The 17,105-nt window shown below is 41.1% G+C and overlaps 1 protein-coding gene across 11 annotated transcripts in view; it reads right to left on the reverse strand.

The window, feature by feature from the left end:
- ltbp1 (latent transforming growth factor beta binding protein 1) overlaps window positions 1-17,105 on the reverse strand; it is a 183,492-nt gene that overhangs the window by 36,570 nt on the left and 129,817 nt on the right. For all 11 annotated transcript variants that reach the window (XM_061836278.1, XM_061836282.1, XM_061836279.1 and 8 more), the window contains 7 exons: window positions 16,358-16,483; window positions 13,716-13,841; window positions 10,290-10,409; window positions 8,478-8,600; window positions 2,919-3,044; window positions 2,635-2,763; window positions 706-834 (listed from right to left, as the gene is read on the reverse strand). In XM_061836278.1, coding sequence (XP_061692262.1) covers window positions 706-834; window positions 2,635-2,763; window positions 2,919-3,044; window positions 8,478-8,600; window positions 10,290-10,409; window positions 13,716-13,841; window positions 16,358-16,483 — 879 coding nt within the window. The remainder of the gene's footprint in view (window positions 1-705; window positions 835-2,634; window positions 2,764-2,918; window positions 3,045-8,477; window positions 8,601-10,289; window positions 10,410-13,715; window positions 13,842-16,357; window positions 16,484-17,105) is intronic.

Below are 17,105 nucleotides of genomic sequence, written 5' to 3' on the forward strand. Positions count from 1 at the left end.
TGGCTTTCAGAGTGAATGACCCTGAAGTAAACGAGATTGTATTCATTTGTGGGTACGATCAGTTACATTAAAGCTAATTGCAAAATTTGCATCAATGCCAAGTTGATCAGATTGGCGTTAACTCAAACAACAAGCCACAAATTTATGTAACGTCATTATTTTCACTTGTTCTCGTCTACAAAACATCCAGACTTTTAATATAAGTTTGCTCCAAAGACAATCAAGTACATCAACTAATATGGGGAAATCAATTTCTAGCACTTATGTTACAGCTCAAGTAGGGTTTTTACCAAAATGGGGGTGGGCCAAGATATTAGCCAAATACTGAGTATATAGGGGGTTGAAACGCTTTCTGCAACCCAATATTTTTCAGTCCAGAAATATGGAATAAGTGCAAATGTTCACAGCAGGGCTACTTTAAGTTATCCTGAACTAACAGGTGTAGGAATGCAAAACACATTGGCAACAGCAGCATTTTGCTGCAAGGAACTCAAAGTTCCTGGGCTGGTTAGTGGACAAGAGGCTATAGTATAATTATTTATTTTTGTGTGGAAAAAGATTTGTCTATGTAAGGTTTCTGTATTGTATTGTATTTGGTATTGTTTTTAAAAATAGGTCAACATTGGGAGCTTTTGTTACAGATCATAAGGAAAGATATATGGCATTCAAGTATATCTTTCATACATTCTAAGATGGAACACTTACCCATACAGCTTTGCCTATCTTGGCTTTCTTGGTAGCCCTGGTCACAGAGGCAACTGAATGAACCCAATCTATTCTCACATAAACCATGAGGACTACACAAAGTCTCATTGGCTCCACACTCATCAATATCTGTTGGTCAAAAGAGAACTTATCTTACTTCACTGGTTTAGAAATGCTACTGAACAAATTGCCAACACTTACAGGACACGATAACTGATTACATTACAGCATTGAGTTTGGAATAGGTGGATGGTGTCACACCCAAATACTTTACCTGCAGAAGTCCTTGTCAAAATTGCTATACATGAATACATGTACAAAAGGTCACTAATAGTGTAGTGGTACACTCATCGGACTTTAATGGGAGCAGCGTGGGATCAATTCCTGGTCAATGATGGTGTCACTATGTCCTCTCCGGCTGACTGGCGACCAATTCGGGGTGTAGTCCGCTTTTCGTCCAATGTTAGCTGTGATAGGTTCTGGCTCCCCCGTGACCCTTGTGGGGATAAGTGGCTTGGACAAAGCACACGAACTATATATACACACTATATTGCCAAAATTATACCTCACCTCACCTCCTTGACTCAGATGTGAATTTAACGGACATACCGTTCCTAATCCATAGTCATAGATCGTTTAACACCTGAGACTAAATGAGTCCCAGCGTGGCCGTGTTTGGAATAAATGAGTTCTGACACTGGAACAATGAGTCCCTACAATTTGTCATCATGGAGTACAGTAATTTTCCGCTATTTGGTGGTTCTTGCTTTGCAGTTCCACTGTATTGTAGATTTGTAATTGTTCATATTTGTTCAATATTTTTGTCTTATACATTGGGCTTGCTCTCTCAATATGTTATGCTTTAGTTTAGCCATGATAGCATATTGTTTGGGAAAATATATCTTAGCAAAGATTATCACCATAAGCATTGTTGTTGTTTTTTTTCATGTCACTGATATAATGATAATCAAGAGCATAATACTTCAAGTACATCCTTTTTAAGAACAATTAAAGACAGAGACTGTCATGGGCGTGGTCATTCCCCTGCCTCAAGCGGACCTGGTTGTCGGAGCAGCCTCCCCACCTGTGCCTTGTTTTCACTAATTACACCATGTTTATAAGTCTCATGTCTCATTCTGTTTGTGTCCAGTTCGTTGTGCCTCGTTGCGAGGTTCCAGCATTCCTTGTGTGGGTTGTTAGTCTAGAAATCTCAATATTTACAAAACCCTTGAATTGAATCTGCTTACACAGAGCACATGTAAATTAATGACAAACCAAATGCATGACATTTAACAGAGGCCACAACATTGTGGTTTCATTGAAGCTTACAATAATAGAGCTAATAAGTCCAAATTTAAGTCTGAAAGTAAGAAATGTACCTTCACGCCTAGAAAATCAGCTCAAAGGCTTCTATTGTTTTCCCATTTTTCCTTTTGCTGCAGTTTTTATTTGAGGAAAAAAAAGAGTGCTTGCAAAGGAGCCAATGCTTCTGTATTATTGAGAAAACAGAGCAACATGACTGTAACAACGGGAGACAAATGTCCTCGCTTTAAAAATCTAAAAGGAGATAGAAGTTGCAGACATTAAAATAACTGAAAGTGAAATAAGAAGCTCACATGATGAGCACTTATATCCTGCAGTTACGTCTGTCTTTTAAACAACTATGAATATGATTTAACAGTTAAATTAAATAAATCACAAAAAAAAAACTGATATGGAATACTTTCAGGTTTGCAATAGCCCTTTCCGCTGAGGTTTGTTGAAATGCTTAGCCAAGAATAGTTGTCTAACATTTCCTCAATGTAAAAAAGAAAAAAGTATGTCCCTTTCGAACATAAATTATAATCAAAGAGCTGACAATTGTGATAAACAGCTTTTCTGCTGAGTGAAACTGTGATTCCATCTCCACTTTGTGTTTTTACATCTTACCATCACAGGAGGGTGTGTCAAGACTGGCAGTGAATCCACTCCCACACACACACAGATAGGATCCCTCTGTGTTGAAACATTCACCATGGGGTTCGCAGAGTTCTGGCTCATCTACACACTCATCAACATCTGCAAGGAAAGAAACAGGACTCCTATTAAGAGAGTATGTTGTCTGTTAGTTCTTCATCGACATCATAATGTGTCCCCACCTGCGAATAGCACACTACCACGCTTCAAAGACCCTTGACTAAAGGCACAGTGAGAGATTCCCTCACATTGCTAACCTGTGCAGCTGGTGCTGTCGATCTGTCGGTACCCTTGGGGACAAGTACACGTGTAGGATCCCACGTTGTTAACGCACTCCCCTACAGACTTGCAAGGCTCGTTTTCTTCCAAACATTCATCCACATCTGCAGCAAGCACAAATCAGTGACAGTTTTTTTTTTTTTTTTTTTGCAGCGATATATATTCATCACACTGGTAATACAAACTACTTGAACTGATGTACAATAGTGCCTTGAGATACAAGAGACGTACGAGTTTTTCGAGATGAGCCATTGTTTGGATGATTTTTTAAAATTTGAGATGCAAACAAAATTGGAATATTCAAGCGGTAGATTGCGGCATTGAACTCATCTCACATCATTAACAAGCAGAAGTTGGGCAGATAGTGAACAATCAAAAAAGAGGCTTCAAGCTGTTTCATTCCATCCCCAGTTAAAATTTACTGTCAAACTAAATGGAAAATGATGATTGCACATTTTTTTAAGATTAAGAATACCACATAATCTTCAGATAAAAAGTGAATGCTTCATGCTACAATGTAACTTGCCATCGCTAAAGGCTCCATCACACCATGACGTTCTGGTCAACGTCCTCTGAACATTTCAATCGTTCTATTTTTCAGCGTTCTCAAACGCGGATGACACATCTGGCGTGTGATCAACGTGTGTCTAACACATAGCTTAATGTGTGTCTAACGCACAAAAAGCGTGTAACAGCGACCAAATAAGATACCCCTAAAAACCATTAGCGTGTGCAAACGCGTCATTGGGGCGCGACGAGCAATTTGTCAACGTAAGATGAGCGTGTTGAGCGTGTGACCAATGGGTGAATAATGACAGAAAAGCGTTTTGCTGGCGTGTAATTTTTACAGTGGAACCGGCACTAAAACGTTGGAAAGTTCATAGTCACTTCAGTTGTTGTCTTGAGTTAGAACAGTGAGCATCATGCCACCGAGAAGAAAAAAAGTTAGGGGGCGGACTTCAACAACTAGCGCTGCTAGTAAGAAAGCTAAGCCTCTTTCATCACGAGCAATGTGTTTGGAGGAAAAACAACAGCAGGAGGAAGAGCACGTCCGCGAAGTCACGCACCATGTGATACCCCCTGGAGACCCTAAACACCTTGCAAACCCCAGTGAGGACGGTCAGAGAAAGAGACAAAAGAAGCAGAGAAAGGATTGCAGGATCCTGGACCGGGCTGTTGATGGTAGTCTGGTGGAGTTTTCCGCGAAAACGAACTGCTGCTTTCTGGATCTTCCGTAGTAGGTGCTCTCTACTGTAGCTTAATATTAAATGGACCTTGCTTACAAAGCATCGGTTTATATACCCATGTGCATGGAAGTTCGGGAAACGCTCGAATGACGCTCAATGGATGCCAAACGACGTTCGTTTCGCTTTAGTTACACGCTGAGTGCGCTACGGGATTGTTCAGTGGTCGTTGACAGGTCGCCAGTGAGTCGTTCACTGCAAAGTAAACGATTACGTAACAACCAAGTAAAGCTAGAGTTACGACTGACTAACGATAGCCAAACGCGTGCAACACTCGGCGAACTTTAGTTAAACGTTGATGAACGCTGGTCTCGGTGAGAACTTTTGTGCATGTTCAAAACTTTTTTTCCGGACCGGCGTTCTCCGCCGATTCCCGGCGATCATTGACGTTCACTAGCGTTCAAACAACGCTCTTCTAGAGCTATCCCGGCGACCATGGGCGACTACCAACGTTTCCTCAAACGCTATACAACGCCGACCAGAACGTCATGGTGTGACGGGGCCATAATAAAAACACACTGGTGCAATGCTCTGACCCTTTAAGCAACCGACATATCAAATAAATACATATACCAAAACTGATAGATTGTTTTTGTCCTCTGTGATGACGGCTGCTTATTGGCAATTGTGATCATCTCCTTTGTGTATATTTGTGTGTGTGAGTTACACTGCCCCAGGTCTCTAAGCTACACACATCAGAAAGAGCAACAAAATATCCATTAGGTTGAAGTGAAGCATGTGGCAAAACCCGTTTAATTCTTTTCATTCAAGTGAATGGTGACATTAATAGGGCTGTCGAGTTATTATTTTTTAATCAGTTTAATGTTAGTTCGGAATTTTGATTAATAGTGATGAGTTAAAAATCAAACAAAATGTCATATTTCGCTTTGAGATGATACTTTGTTTTGTTTTGTTTTGTTTTAAAATGAAACTGTCTGTTGCCGCACTCAACATGTATATCATATATCCTCACATACTGCATCACAGTGTGGTATGCTGGATGCATAGTGGTGGACAGGAAAGCTCTGCAAAGAGTGGTCAACAGTGCCCAGAAGATCACTGGCTGCTCTCTGCCCTCCCGAGAGGACATTGCCAACTCCCGCTATCACAGCAGAGCCACTAATATTGTGAAGGACTCTTCACATCCTGGTCATCACCTGTTTAACCTGTTGCCATCTGACAGGCGGTACAGGCCCCACAAAACACGAACAACCAGATTCAAGGATAGGATAGGATTTTTCCCTAGAACCATCAACTCCTTGAACTCAAAACCACTGAACATAACAGTACTGTAATGGAATATTATGCAACAGCACTTTTGTGAGAATTTATTTATCTAAACAATAACTGTGCTTTGATGTTCTATTGTTTTTACCTAAGATGTTCTTTGATTTTTATTCTATTTTATTTCACCTTGAACCTTATGTAGAAGCACTCTTCATTTCATTGTATGCACAGCATAGAATGACATTAAAAGCTTTTGATTTGATTGATTTGATACTAGAGCCACTCCAACTACCGAAGACATTTTTTTTGTGTGGCAAAATAAAGATGATTCTGATTCTGATGAACCGAGTTCACTGCTTCACTATATGCAAATGACCATTGTTTTTCCTTATAAAGTCCCATCTGGGTGGTTCTTGAAGTCAACTTTTTCACCGAGCACACGAGGCGAAGTTTCACTTATCCTTGCACTTGTATAAGTATTGACGTGCTCACTGACCTGAAAGCACTGCCTTTCAGATATCCATCCCCAGTTCACGTTAAGAAGCATGTGCAGTCAAAATAAACTGAGTGATTAATATATGTTTACAGTGAAGAAAATAAGTATTTGAACACCCTGCTATATTGCAAGTTCTCCCACTTCAAAATCATGGAGGGGTCTGAAATTTTCAGCGCAGGTGCATGTCCACTGTGAGAGAGGTAATCTGGAAAGAAAAATCCAGAAATCACAATGTATGATTTTTTTAACCATTTATTTGTGTTATACATCTGCAAATAATCATTTGAATACCTGTATATCAGCTAAAATTCTGGTTAGTCCGCCTTTAAAAGTCCACCTACACTCCATGTATTATCCTGAATTAGATTCACCTGTCTGAGGTTGTTAGCTGCGAAAAGACACCTGTCCACCCCATACAATCAGTAAGACTCAACCTTGTAACATGGCCAAGACCAAAGAGCTGCCCGAAGACACAAGAGACAAAATTGTACAACTCCACACGGTTGGAAGGGGCTACAGTAATTGGTGAAAAAAAAGATCCACTGTTGGAGCAATCATTAGAAAATGGAAAAAGCTTGACATGACGGTCAATGTGAATCAGAGTGGAGCCCCATGCAAGATATCACTTCATGTGGTCTCAATGATCCTTCGAAAGTGAGGAATCAGTCTAGGGACTAAATGAGAGGACTTGGTCAATGACCTGAAAATAGCTGGGACCACCGTTTCCAAGGTGACTGTTGGTAATACACTAAGACGTCATGGTTTGAAATCATGCATGGCACAGAAGGTTCTCCCGCCTAAACCAGCACATGTCAAGGCCCGTCTTAAGTTTGCCAATGACCATTTGGATGATACAGAGGAGTCATGGGAGAAAGTTTTGTGGTCAGATGAGACCAAAATGGAACTTTTTGGTCATAATTCCACTAACCGTGTTGTTTGGAGGAAGACAAATGATGAGTTCCATCCCAACAACACCATCCCTCTTGTGAAGCAGGGTGTTTTTCTGCACATGGGACACAACGACTGCACTGTATTAAGGAGAGGATGACCGTGGCCATGTATTGTGAGATTTTGGGGAACAACCTCTTTCCCTCAGTCAGAGCATTGAAGATGGGTCGTGGCTGGGTCTTTCAACATGATAATAACCCGAAGCACACAGCCAGAAAAACCAAGAGTGGCTCCGTAAGAAGCATATCAAGGTTCGGGCGTGGCCCAGAGAGTTTCCAGACCTAAACCCAATAGAAAATCTTTGGAGAGAGCTGAAACTGTTTCTCAGCGACAGCCCAGAAACCTGTCTGATCTAGGGAAGATCTGTGTGGAGGAGTGGGCCAAAATCCCTCCTGCAGTGTGTGCAAACCTGGTGAACAACTACAGGAAATGTTTGACCTCTGTAATTACAAACAGAGGCTACTGTACCAAATATTAACATTGGTTTTCTTAGGTGTTCAAATAACTTTTTGCAGCTGTACCACACAAACAAATCATGGAAAAAAAACACATTGTGATTTCTGGATTTTTCTTTTTAGATTATCTCTCTCACAGTGGACATGGGCCTACGATGAAAATTTCAGACCCCTCCATGATTTCTAAATTTCTAAATATATATATATATATATATATATTATCGTTTTAATTTTGACAGTCCTATACATTACATTACATACATACTTTTTGTAAAGTACAATATTATGGAGTGATAATTACTCACTATTACAAAAAAACAGGCGGCAGGTTGGAATAAATTAATGGAATTTTGATTATTTTCAATGTGGAATGATGATTGGAGGTATTTGTTTTGAGTTACGAGCATAGTCACGGAACTAATCAAGATTGTATCTTGAGGCACCACTGTATATTTTATTTAGAAAGTATGCAGGTGATAGACAAACTAAACAATTTTACGTGGTACACAGAGTCCTTAATTTATGAGCTTCCTGACATAGGGCATTTCAAGGTAACGGAGGGTGTGCAATGAAGTAGTTTTCCGAGCGGTGTGAAAATATGACGCGCAAATGCGTTGTGCATGCTGTCTCTCGTTTCGTTATTTTACATTTACTGTAAGTATGGCGCCAGAATAGTGGATGACTGGCTAGCAAATTCACCTCAAAGTTTTATGAACCCGTGTTCAAATCTGGCCTCGCCTGTGTGAAACTTTGTATGTTCTCCCCATGCCTACGTCGTTTATTTCTGGGCACTCTGGTTTCCTCTCACATCCCAATAATATGCATGGTGGGTTAATTTAATATTCTAAATTTATCATGAATAAAGTGTGAATGGTTGTTTGCTTATATGGACCTCTGACTGTCTGGTGACCAGCTCAGGGTGTACCCCAAAAACCCTAGTGAGGAGAAGCAGTATGGAATATGGGGGTGGGGGGTGGATGTAATTATGACTTTAACACTCTGTTAGTACAGGCAAGTGATAGCCGCCAGTGTGTTCCAATTTCTTTACAAAACCAGGTTACATCCCCTCCTGTAGGAACCAAACTGAGAACATGTTTGGGAATGAACCCCCCCCAATCTTTATATTAGTATTTGACCTAGTAATACACTGTTCTGTATATACTGTACCGTCACACTGGTAACCCGATAGAGACACGCTGAAGCCTGGCCCACATTGACAAACAAAGGAACCGTCAGTGTTGATGCAGTGGCCCCTGGTGCAGACACTCTGATCCTGGCACTCATCTATATCTGAAAAATTATTTACAATGAACAGGTACATCACGAGATTGAAATTCAAAGAAGCATTAGAATCAGATCATTTGAATTTCCATTTTTTTTTTTCATAACGTGGCCTTGACATAACTTATTGTGAGACGTGCAATCATTCATCTACTCATTTCATTCATGTCCTCACAAGGAACTCAGGTGAGTTGGATGCCTATCCTGGCTCACTTTGTGTGAGAACAGCATACAGTTTGCCAGCCAATTTCAGAGGACATAGAGAAAAATAATTTGTTGTAAGACTCAAATCAATGGACAATTTAGCCCTCAATAATGTGAGCAACAGGAAGGGCATGTAAACTCCAAAAAAGAGAGCCCATGCAGAGATTATAGCCAAGGAATTCTTGACAGTGAGGCAGATGTACAAATCATTAGCACACCATGTTGCCAATCAGCCAAAACCAATAAATGTAGTTAACTGAATTAAATGTTGAACACCCTACCTCTAGCTCTAGCTAAACTACATCATTGTTTACTGTTGATAGATACAACCTGTTTATTTTAGGTCACCAGTCGTGCCAGTATCAACTATATATAAAAACTGAGTGAATTCTCACTGTTGAGGATAAATAGGTTCTGCAGCAATATAATTAAACATGTCATCAGCCGGTATGGAGAAGCAACTGGTTAGAACATTGGCCTCACATTTCTGAAGGCCGGGGTTCAAATCCCGACCCCACTGGTGAGGAGTTTACATGTTTTCCCCATGCCTGCGGTGCTTTTCTCTGGGCACTTCTGTTTCCTCCCACATCGTAAAAACATCCATTAATTGAAGACTCTAAATTCCCCCTAGATGTGATTGTGAGTGCGACTTTTGTCTGTCTTAATGTGCCTTGCGATTGGGTGGCAATCAGTTCACGGTGTACCCCGCCTCATACCCAATGATGGCTGGGATAGACTCAAGCACTCCCGCACGCTTGTGAGGTTAAGTGGCTAAGAAAATGAATGGACGGATATTGTCATCATCCATACTGGTGCAGTTACTTTTACCACATTTCGTGCACACACATTTTATGTATATTTGGCAGTGACATGCAAATATCTCTGAGCTGTGTTTTTCAATTCTATAAAAGACCATGAAACGTGGTGCATTTCTTTCCTCTCAAAGCTTCCTCTCAGTGGCTTGACTTGCCTTGCACTATAGAAGAAGCACAACCTCACACCACACACTTTGTCGCATCAGCTAAATAGCCGACAACAGAAAGCAACTTAAATTGTGCGCGGTGTAGCAGAGAGGATAAGTGTACGCCCTGCGGCCAGAGTGTCTTTGGTCCCTATCCCTGCCCCAGCACGTTGTTGTTGAGTGACAAATAACACACGTTGCCAATGAATTAATGCAGTTGGATGTTGGTGGTGGTCAGAGGGGCCACATGCGCAGAATAGCAGCCACATGACAGGGCAGCTGTGGCAACGCAAGTACCTTACCACCGCCAGGGTGTGGATCAATTGTGCATGCAACTGTAAAGCCTTCTTGAGTGCATTGACAGAGACCGCTATACAAGTGTAATGTATTATGACGAAATGAATGACACTATCTTCCAGGTGATTGCAATACTAGTGGGAAGAAGATGCATGTGAATCAATGACTATCACGACCATGCACACACACATGCGCGCACACACACAGACATAACGGCAGTACAGTATTGTACCTACCTACACACTGGCCTCCCTGTGGTGAGAACCCAGCAGGGCAAGAGCCACAGTTGTAACCCCCAGGAATGTTAATGCAAATGCCAGATGAACACACTGTCCTGTTTGCACATTCATTGATATCTGTGAAAAGCAAATCCAGTGTATAGTTGGGAGAAATTATGACCACGCAGACGGTTTTCCTTTACACAGTACACGACTGTATATGAATATGAGTATGAGTATAATGATGTATTACATCCTTAAGGTAAGGGCGTTGAGATTAACTTCATATTGTATCTTAAAAACAACAGTTTCAGTTCCAAAACTGTTTCAGTTCCAAAACTGGTGTGTCCTCTATTCTTTAGTGCACTCACAGCTTTGTGAAAAGGAAAAGAAACAACTTTTGGGATATTTTGTAGAATGAGAAGCATGTTAGAGTAGTCCAAAACAGTAAAGTAGGATCTTGAAAACTAATATGCCGAAGTTCAAATTAATACTGTATAAAGATGGAACAAGCTGATAATACACAGAGTTAGTCATCCTGCTCAGATCCAAAAATGCCTTTCAATGTATTTTGAATCATTGTATGGATTGCATCTGTTGAGATCACAAAATGCATAAACCAAAAAATACACTCAAAAAGTTATAACAGTATCTCATGCCCACCACTACGGAAGAGGGAAGGTTTTATTGCGTTTTGGGGTGACAGTCATCAGCATAGTTTGTTCTTAGAGCTTCAATTCAGTTTCCTCTGTGTGGTTGGAAAATTCTGTGTTGAATTGGCAAGAAACCACATAATGACTGACTGCCTCATACTTATATTGAAGTTAGGGCAACGAAGCAAGCAGATGGGAGATGCAAATTCCCGTAAAAGTGTGGCCGGTGTGCTTATGTCCAAATTTTCATCTATTTTTAATTCCCTTGATACTACAGTGAAGAAAATAAGTATTTAAACACCGTGCTAAATTGCAACATCTCCCACTTAGAAATCTTAGAGGTGTCTGATATTTTCATCGTAGGTGGAAGTCTTCTTCTTTTCCTTTTGGGTTGTCCCGTTAGGGGTCGCCACAGCATGTCATCTTTTTCCATCTAAGCCTATCTTGTGCATCCTCCTCTCTAACACCCACTGTTCTCTTGTCCTCCCTCACAACATCCATCAACCTTTCCTTTGGTCTTCCTCTTGATCTTTTGCCTGGCAGCTCCATCCTCAGCACCCTTCTACCAATATACTCACTCTCTCATCTCTGAACATGTCCAAACCATCTAAGTCTGCACTCTCTAACATTGTCTCCAAAACATCCAACTTCGGCTGTTCCTCTAATGAGCTCATTTCTAATCCTATCCAACCTGCTCACTCCAAGCGAGAACCTCAGCGTCTTCATTTCTGCTACCTCCAGTTCTGCTTCCTGTTGTTTCTTTAGTGTTGAACAACTACAGGAAACGTTTGACCTCTGTAATTGCAAACAAATGCTACTACACCAAATATTAACATTGGTTTTCTCAGGTGTTCAAATACTTACAGTGAAGAAAATAAGTATTTGAACACCCTGCGAGATTGCAAATTCTCCCACTTAGAAATCATGGAGGGGTCTGAACTCTTCATCGGAGGTGCATGTCCACTGTGAGAGAGATAATCTAAAAAGAAAAATCCAGATATCACAATGTATGATTTTTTTAACGATTTATTTTTGTGATACAGCTGTAAATAAGTATTTGAACACCTGAGAAAATCACTGTTAAAATTTGGTACAGTAGCCTTTGTTTGCAATTACAGAGATCAAACGTTTCCTGTAGTTGTTCACCAGGTTTGCAGACACTGCAGGAGGGATTTTGGCTCACTCCTCCACACAGATCTTCTCTAGATCAAAAAGGTTTCTGGGCTGTCGTTGAGAAACGTGGAGTTTCAGCTCCCTCCAAATATTTTCCATTGGGTTTAGGTCTGGAGACTGGCTAGGCCACACCAGTACCTTGATATGCTTCTTACGGAGCCACTCCTTGGTTTTCCTGGCTGTGTGCTTTGGGTCATTGTCATGTTGAAAGACCCAGCTACGACTCATCTTCGATGCTTTGACTGAGGGAAAGAGGTTGTTCCCCAAAATATCACAATACATGGCCACGGTCATCATTTCCTTAATACAGTGCAGTCGTCCTGTCTCATTGCAGAAAAACACCCCCAAAGCATGATGCTACCACCCCCATGCTTCACAATAGGGATGGTGTTCTTGGAATGGAACGCATCATTCGTCTTACTCCAAACAAGGTTAGTGGAATTATGACCAAAAAGTTCCATTTTGGTCTCATCTGACCACAAAACCTTAACCCATGACTCCTCTGTATCATCCAAATGGTCATTGGCAAACGTAAGACGAGCCTTGACTTGTGTTGGTTTAAGCAGGGGATCCTTCCGTGCCATGCATGATTTCTAACAATGATGTCTTAGTGTCTTACCAACTGTCACCTTGGAAAAGGTGGTCCCAGCTCTTTTCAGGCCATTGACCAAGTCCTGTTGTGTAGTCCTGGGCTGATTCCTCACCTTTGTACGGATCATTGAGACCCCACGAGGTGATGTCTTGGATGGGGCTCCACTCCGATTGAGATTGACCGTCATGTTTAGCTTCTTCCATTTTCCAATGATTGCTCCAACCGTGGACCTTTTATCACCAAGCTGCTTGGCAATTTCTACATAGCACTTTCCAGCCGTGTGGAGTTGTACAATTTTGTCTCTGGTGTCTTTGGACAGCTCTTTGGTCTTGGCCATGTTAGAAGTTTGAGTCTTACTGATTGTATGGGGTGGACAGGTGTTTTTATTCAGCTAACGACCTCACACAGGTGCATCTGATTCAGGATAATACATGGAGTGGAGGTGGACTTTTAAAGGCGGACTAACCGGTCTTTGAGGATCAGAATTCTAGCTGATATACAGGTATTCAAATGATTATTTGCAGATGTATAACACAAATAAATGGTTAAAAAAAAAGCATACATTGTGATTTCTGGATTTGTCATTTTAGATTATCTCTGTCACAGTGACTTGCACCTACGATGAAAATTTCAGACCCCTCCATGATTTCTAAGTGGGAGAACTTGCAATCTAGCAGGGTGTTCAAATACTTATTTTCTTCACTGTATCTTCATAGTCTGTGAAACTTTTGCCTGACCCATTACTTAATCAGATGGAAGGGTATGCTGAGCACAATAAACTGCCCCCACTCCACCCTTTTTCCCCCCATCATTTAACTCTTCTTACAAGCTTTAGCAACATAACTGTAATCATGCTGGGAACACAACCTTTCCCTTAAAAATGAAACACCAATGTGCACATTGAATCGCCGGCAACTGCTTCTGGTTTATGTTACATGTTGCTGTGTGAACAGATCGGGTAAATGTTTTTAACTAGGATAAATGCGTAGAGAAAATGTGTCATCAGACAAAACTGCACGTACTGACCCACACAAGTGGTTCGCTCTTCATCAACAAGGAATCCTTGTGGACACACACACAGGAAACTACCCTCAGTGTTTTGGCACAGACCACCGGAGCACAAAGATGGGGTCTCCAAACAGTCATCGAAATCTGAGCAAACACATCAAAGCAGAGAATCTGTTTAGCATTACAACAAGATAATATGGAGAAAAAAGACAAGACAAAAATATTAGTGCTCAGATCAAATAAAAAAATGTAATAGTCTTAATGTATCATAATGAATTCCATTTGAAAGGAATAAACATTTCACAGAATAAGGAATGTTTTCACAAGTTAATGAAGGCTTGTTCAGCAAATGGATGATGTAAACAATAAAACGTAATCAGAATTGTTTCCATACACAAAGAGAATAGTGCAATTCTAGGAATTTGATTTTGAGTCCTGTCCACTCCGGAGATGGTTTTTGTCCAGGATATCCCTGTAATCTACTTGCCCGCAGTCATCTTTTCTTTGATTCCAACCAGTTGTCCTGTCCGTGCAGCACAAAAACACCCCCAAAGGATGATGCTGCCACCACCATGCTTCACTGTTGGGAATGTACTGGAGAGGTGGTGAGCAATGGCTGGTTTTCTCCACACATACCACTTAGAACTAAGGCCAAAAGTTCTATCTTGGTCTCATACAACGAGATAATTTTATTTCTCACGATCTTTGAGCTGAACAGGTGTTTTATAGGAAACTCCGTCGGGCCACTCTCCCATAAAACCGCAAGTGCAGTGATGGTGGACTTTATAGTACCGGGGTGTCCAATGCGTCAATCGTGATCTACCAGTCAATCTTAAAGGTAATTATGGTCGATCACGGCCTTGTGCCAAAAAAAAAAAAAAAACATAATCAATCTCGTCACTTGATTCATATGTACTCAATGAGTCGATTACGTGGGTAGATTGATTGACCTTCGGTTTGACCAAACCTGGCCTCTTCTGACACGTCACTGTGCATGTGCACAGAAAAGCGGGTTCTAGCAAACTGGCTTTCTATTTAACATATGTCTCTTGCTTTCTCCACGGCAATCGCTGCGATGCCACCCCTTGAAAAGTGGATCTTTTTAGATTATCTCTTTCACAGTGGACATGCACCAACGATGAAAATTTCAGACCCCTCGATGATTTCTAAGTGGGAGAATTTGCAATATAGCAGGGTGTTCAAACACTTATTTTCTTCACTGTAAATCCCACACAGAGATTGAAACCCAGACCTCCTGACTGTGTGGTGGACATCTTGGATAATGGATAGATGGATATTTTCAGTGCTTGAGTGCTTGACTATGATGTCATTCCAGTCCTATAACTTTCTTAGCCAGTGGTTCCCAAAGTCAATCTGGGCCGGGACCCCGAGTGAGTCGTTCAAAAAGCTCCCAGACCTTCAACCTCAACTTTTACCAATAATGGAGTGCTGGACACATCTATGCCATTCTGGTACAAAGAAATATCCAATTTTAGTGGCTCACATGCTCTTGCTTTTTATTTTTGCACAATAAATCAAAACGTGGTTCAACACTGGAAATGGCAATTCTCACATCATGATTAGCTTCCAGACAATTTCATTTTTTCGTTTTCACATCACGGACCCCCTGGAAAGACGTTTTTCACCCCCTGGGAACCACTGTTCTAAGGGAATGTAAACAATATTCAGCGCTCCAGCAAATACATTTTTTGGTTTGACAATGTTAAATAACAACCACAAGTATGACGATAAAATCAGTTTTTAATATTATATGTACAATGGGTAATTAGGGTGACAAAGTGAACGACAGGCTACCACATCTGCCTCACAGTTCTGAGGACCAGGACTCAAATCCCAGCCTCGCCGGAGTGGAGTTTGGATGTTCTCCCCATGCCTGTATGAGTTTTCGCCAGGTACTCTGTTTCCACCCACATCCCCAAAACATGCGTGGTTGGTAACTTTAATGTGCATGTTTGAAAATGAGTATCAATGGTTGTGTGTTATATGTGCTCTGCGATTGGCTGGCAACCAGTTTAGGGTGTACCCTGCCGCTCGTCCATAGTCACCTGGAATGGGCTCCAGCTTGGCCGTGACCCTAGTGAGGATAAGCTCAATGGATGATGAATGAATGAATGATTAAAGGGTACACTCACTCATTATCATTTAAAATGTCATACTTTCTGTCTTCAGGGATCTCCACATTTACTTATCACAAAATCTGACTGTCAGGTTGGAATTTTTGCTTGTATATTCTAACGCCTAAGGGCACTGGGCATGAATTTGGAACCATTTAATGATGTTTTGACAGGAACTACATGTGATGTTTAAGGGTGTATATTTTCAGCTGATAATGTACACCAATGGAAATTTTAAAGCCAATCAGAATTGAGTATTCACTAGGACCAAGGTATAATACTGTGTGTTCTCACACAAACATCCCAGGGACCTGGAAATTTCTGAAATCAAATTCTATAATTTTCTCTAAATTCCCTACTTGCGTAGGAAAGGTGTAATTTGACTAAAATTAGATTGGCATAACCATTGCTGCTATTTATAAAGAATTTAGGAGAAAACAATAGGAAATCTAATTTAGTGCATGAAAAGCACATTAAACCATGAAATGATCTTTAAACATTATTGCCTTAGCATTTTATACTGACCTACACAGGAAGTTTGTGCATGATTCAAGCGGTATCCCTCATCACAATGGCATGTGTAGCCTCCAGCTGTGTTGTAACAAAGCCCTTGACCACAAATATAAGGGTTGATCTGGCACTCATCCACCTCTGTTTCAGAAGAAATAGACAAGTTACTGGAACAAAATCTCAAACACCATGTCATTAACTGATTAATAAACACAGAGTCCCATATCTACAGTTCTTAGAATGTTAAAACGTTTTTATTGCATTGTATTCCCAATATATCTCTAAAATGGGTGGCACGGTGGCCCAGCTGTGGAGCATTGGCCTCACAGTTCTGAGGACCAGGGTTCAAATCACGGTCCTGCCTGTGTGGAGTATGCATGTTCTCCCCGTGCTTGTGTGGGTTTTTTCCGGGCACTCTGGTTACCCCCCAACATCCCAAAAACATGCATTAATTGGAGACTCTAAACCGCCCCAAGGTGTGATTGTGAGTTGAGTCCTTTTTCTTTGCTCTGAATGTTGTACCAGGGCAGCACCGACTGCCGGAGAAAATTTCTCTGTGTTTTTTTACACACTTGGCCATTAAAGCGGATTCTGATTCTGAACTTTATGTCTCCATGTGCCCTGCAATTGGCTGGGAACCAGTTCAGGATGTACCCTGCCTCCTACCCGTTGACAGCTGGGATTGGCTCCAGCACTCCCATAACCCTCATGAGGATAACCGGCTCAGGAAATGTCTATATGTTGGATCTCCCTAAAATGTGCC

The sequence above is a fragment of the Syngnathoides biaculeatus genome, chromosome 12 (assembly GCF_019802595.1).
Source record: "Syngnathoides biaculeatus isolate LvHL_M chromosome 12, ASM1980259v1, whole genome shotgun sequence".
NCBI classification, from domain to species: Eukaryota; Metazoa; Chordata; class Actinopteri; order Syngnathiformes; family Syngnathidae; genus Syngnathoides; species Syngnathoides biaculeatus.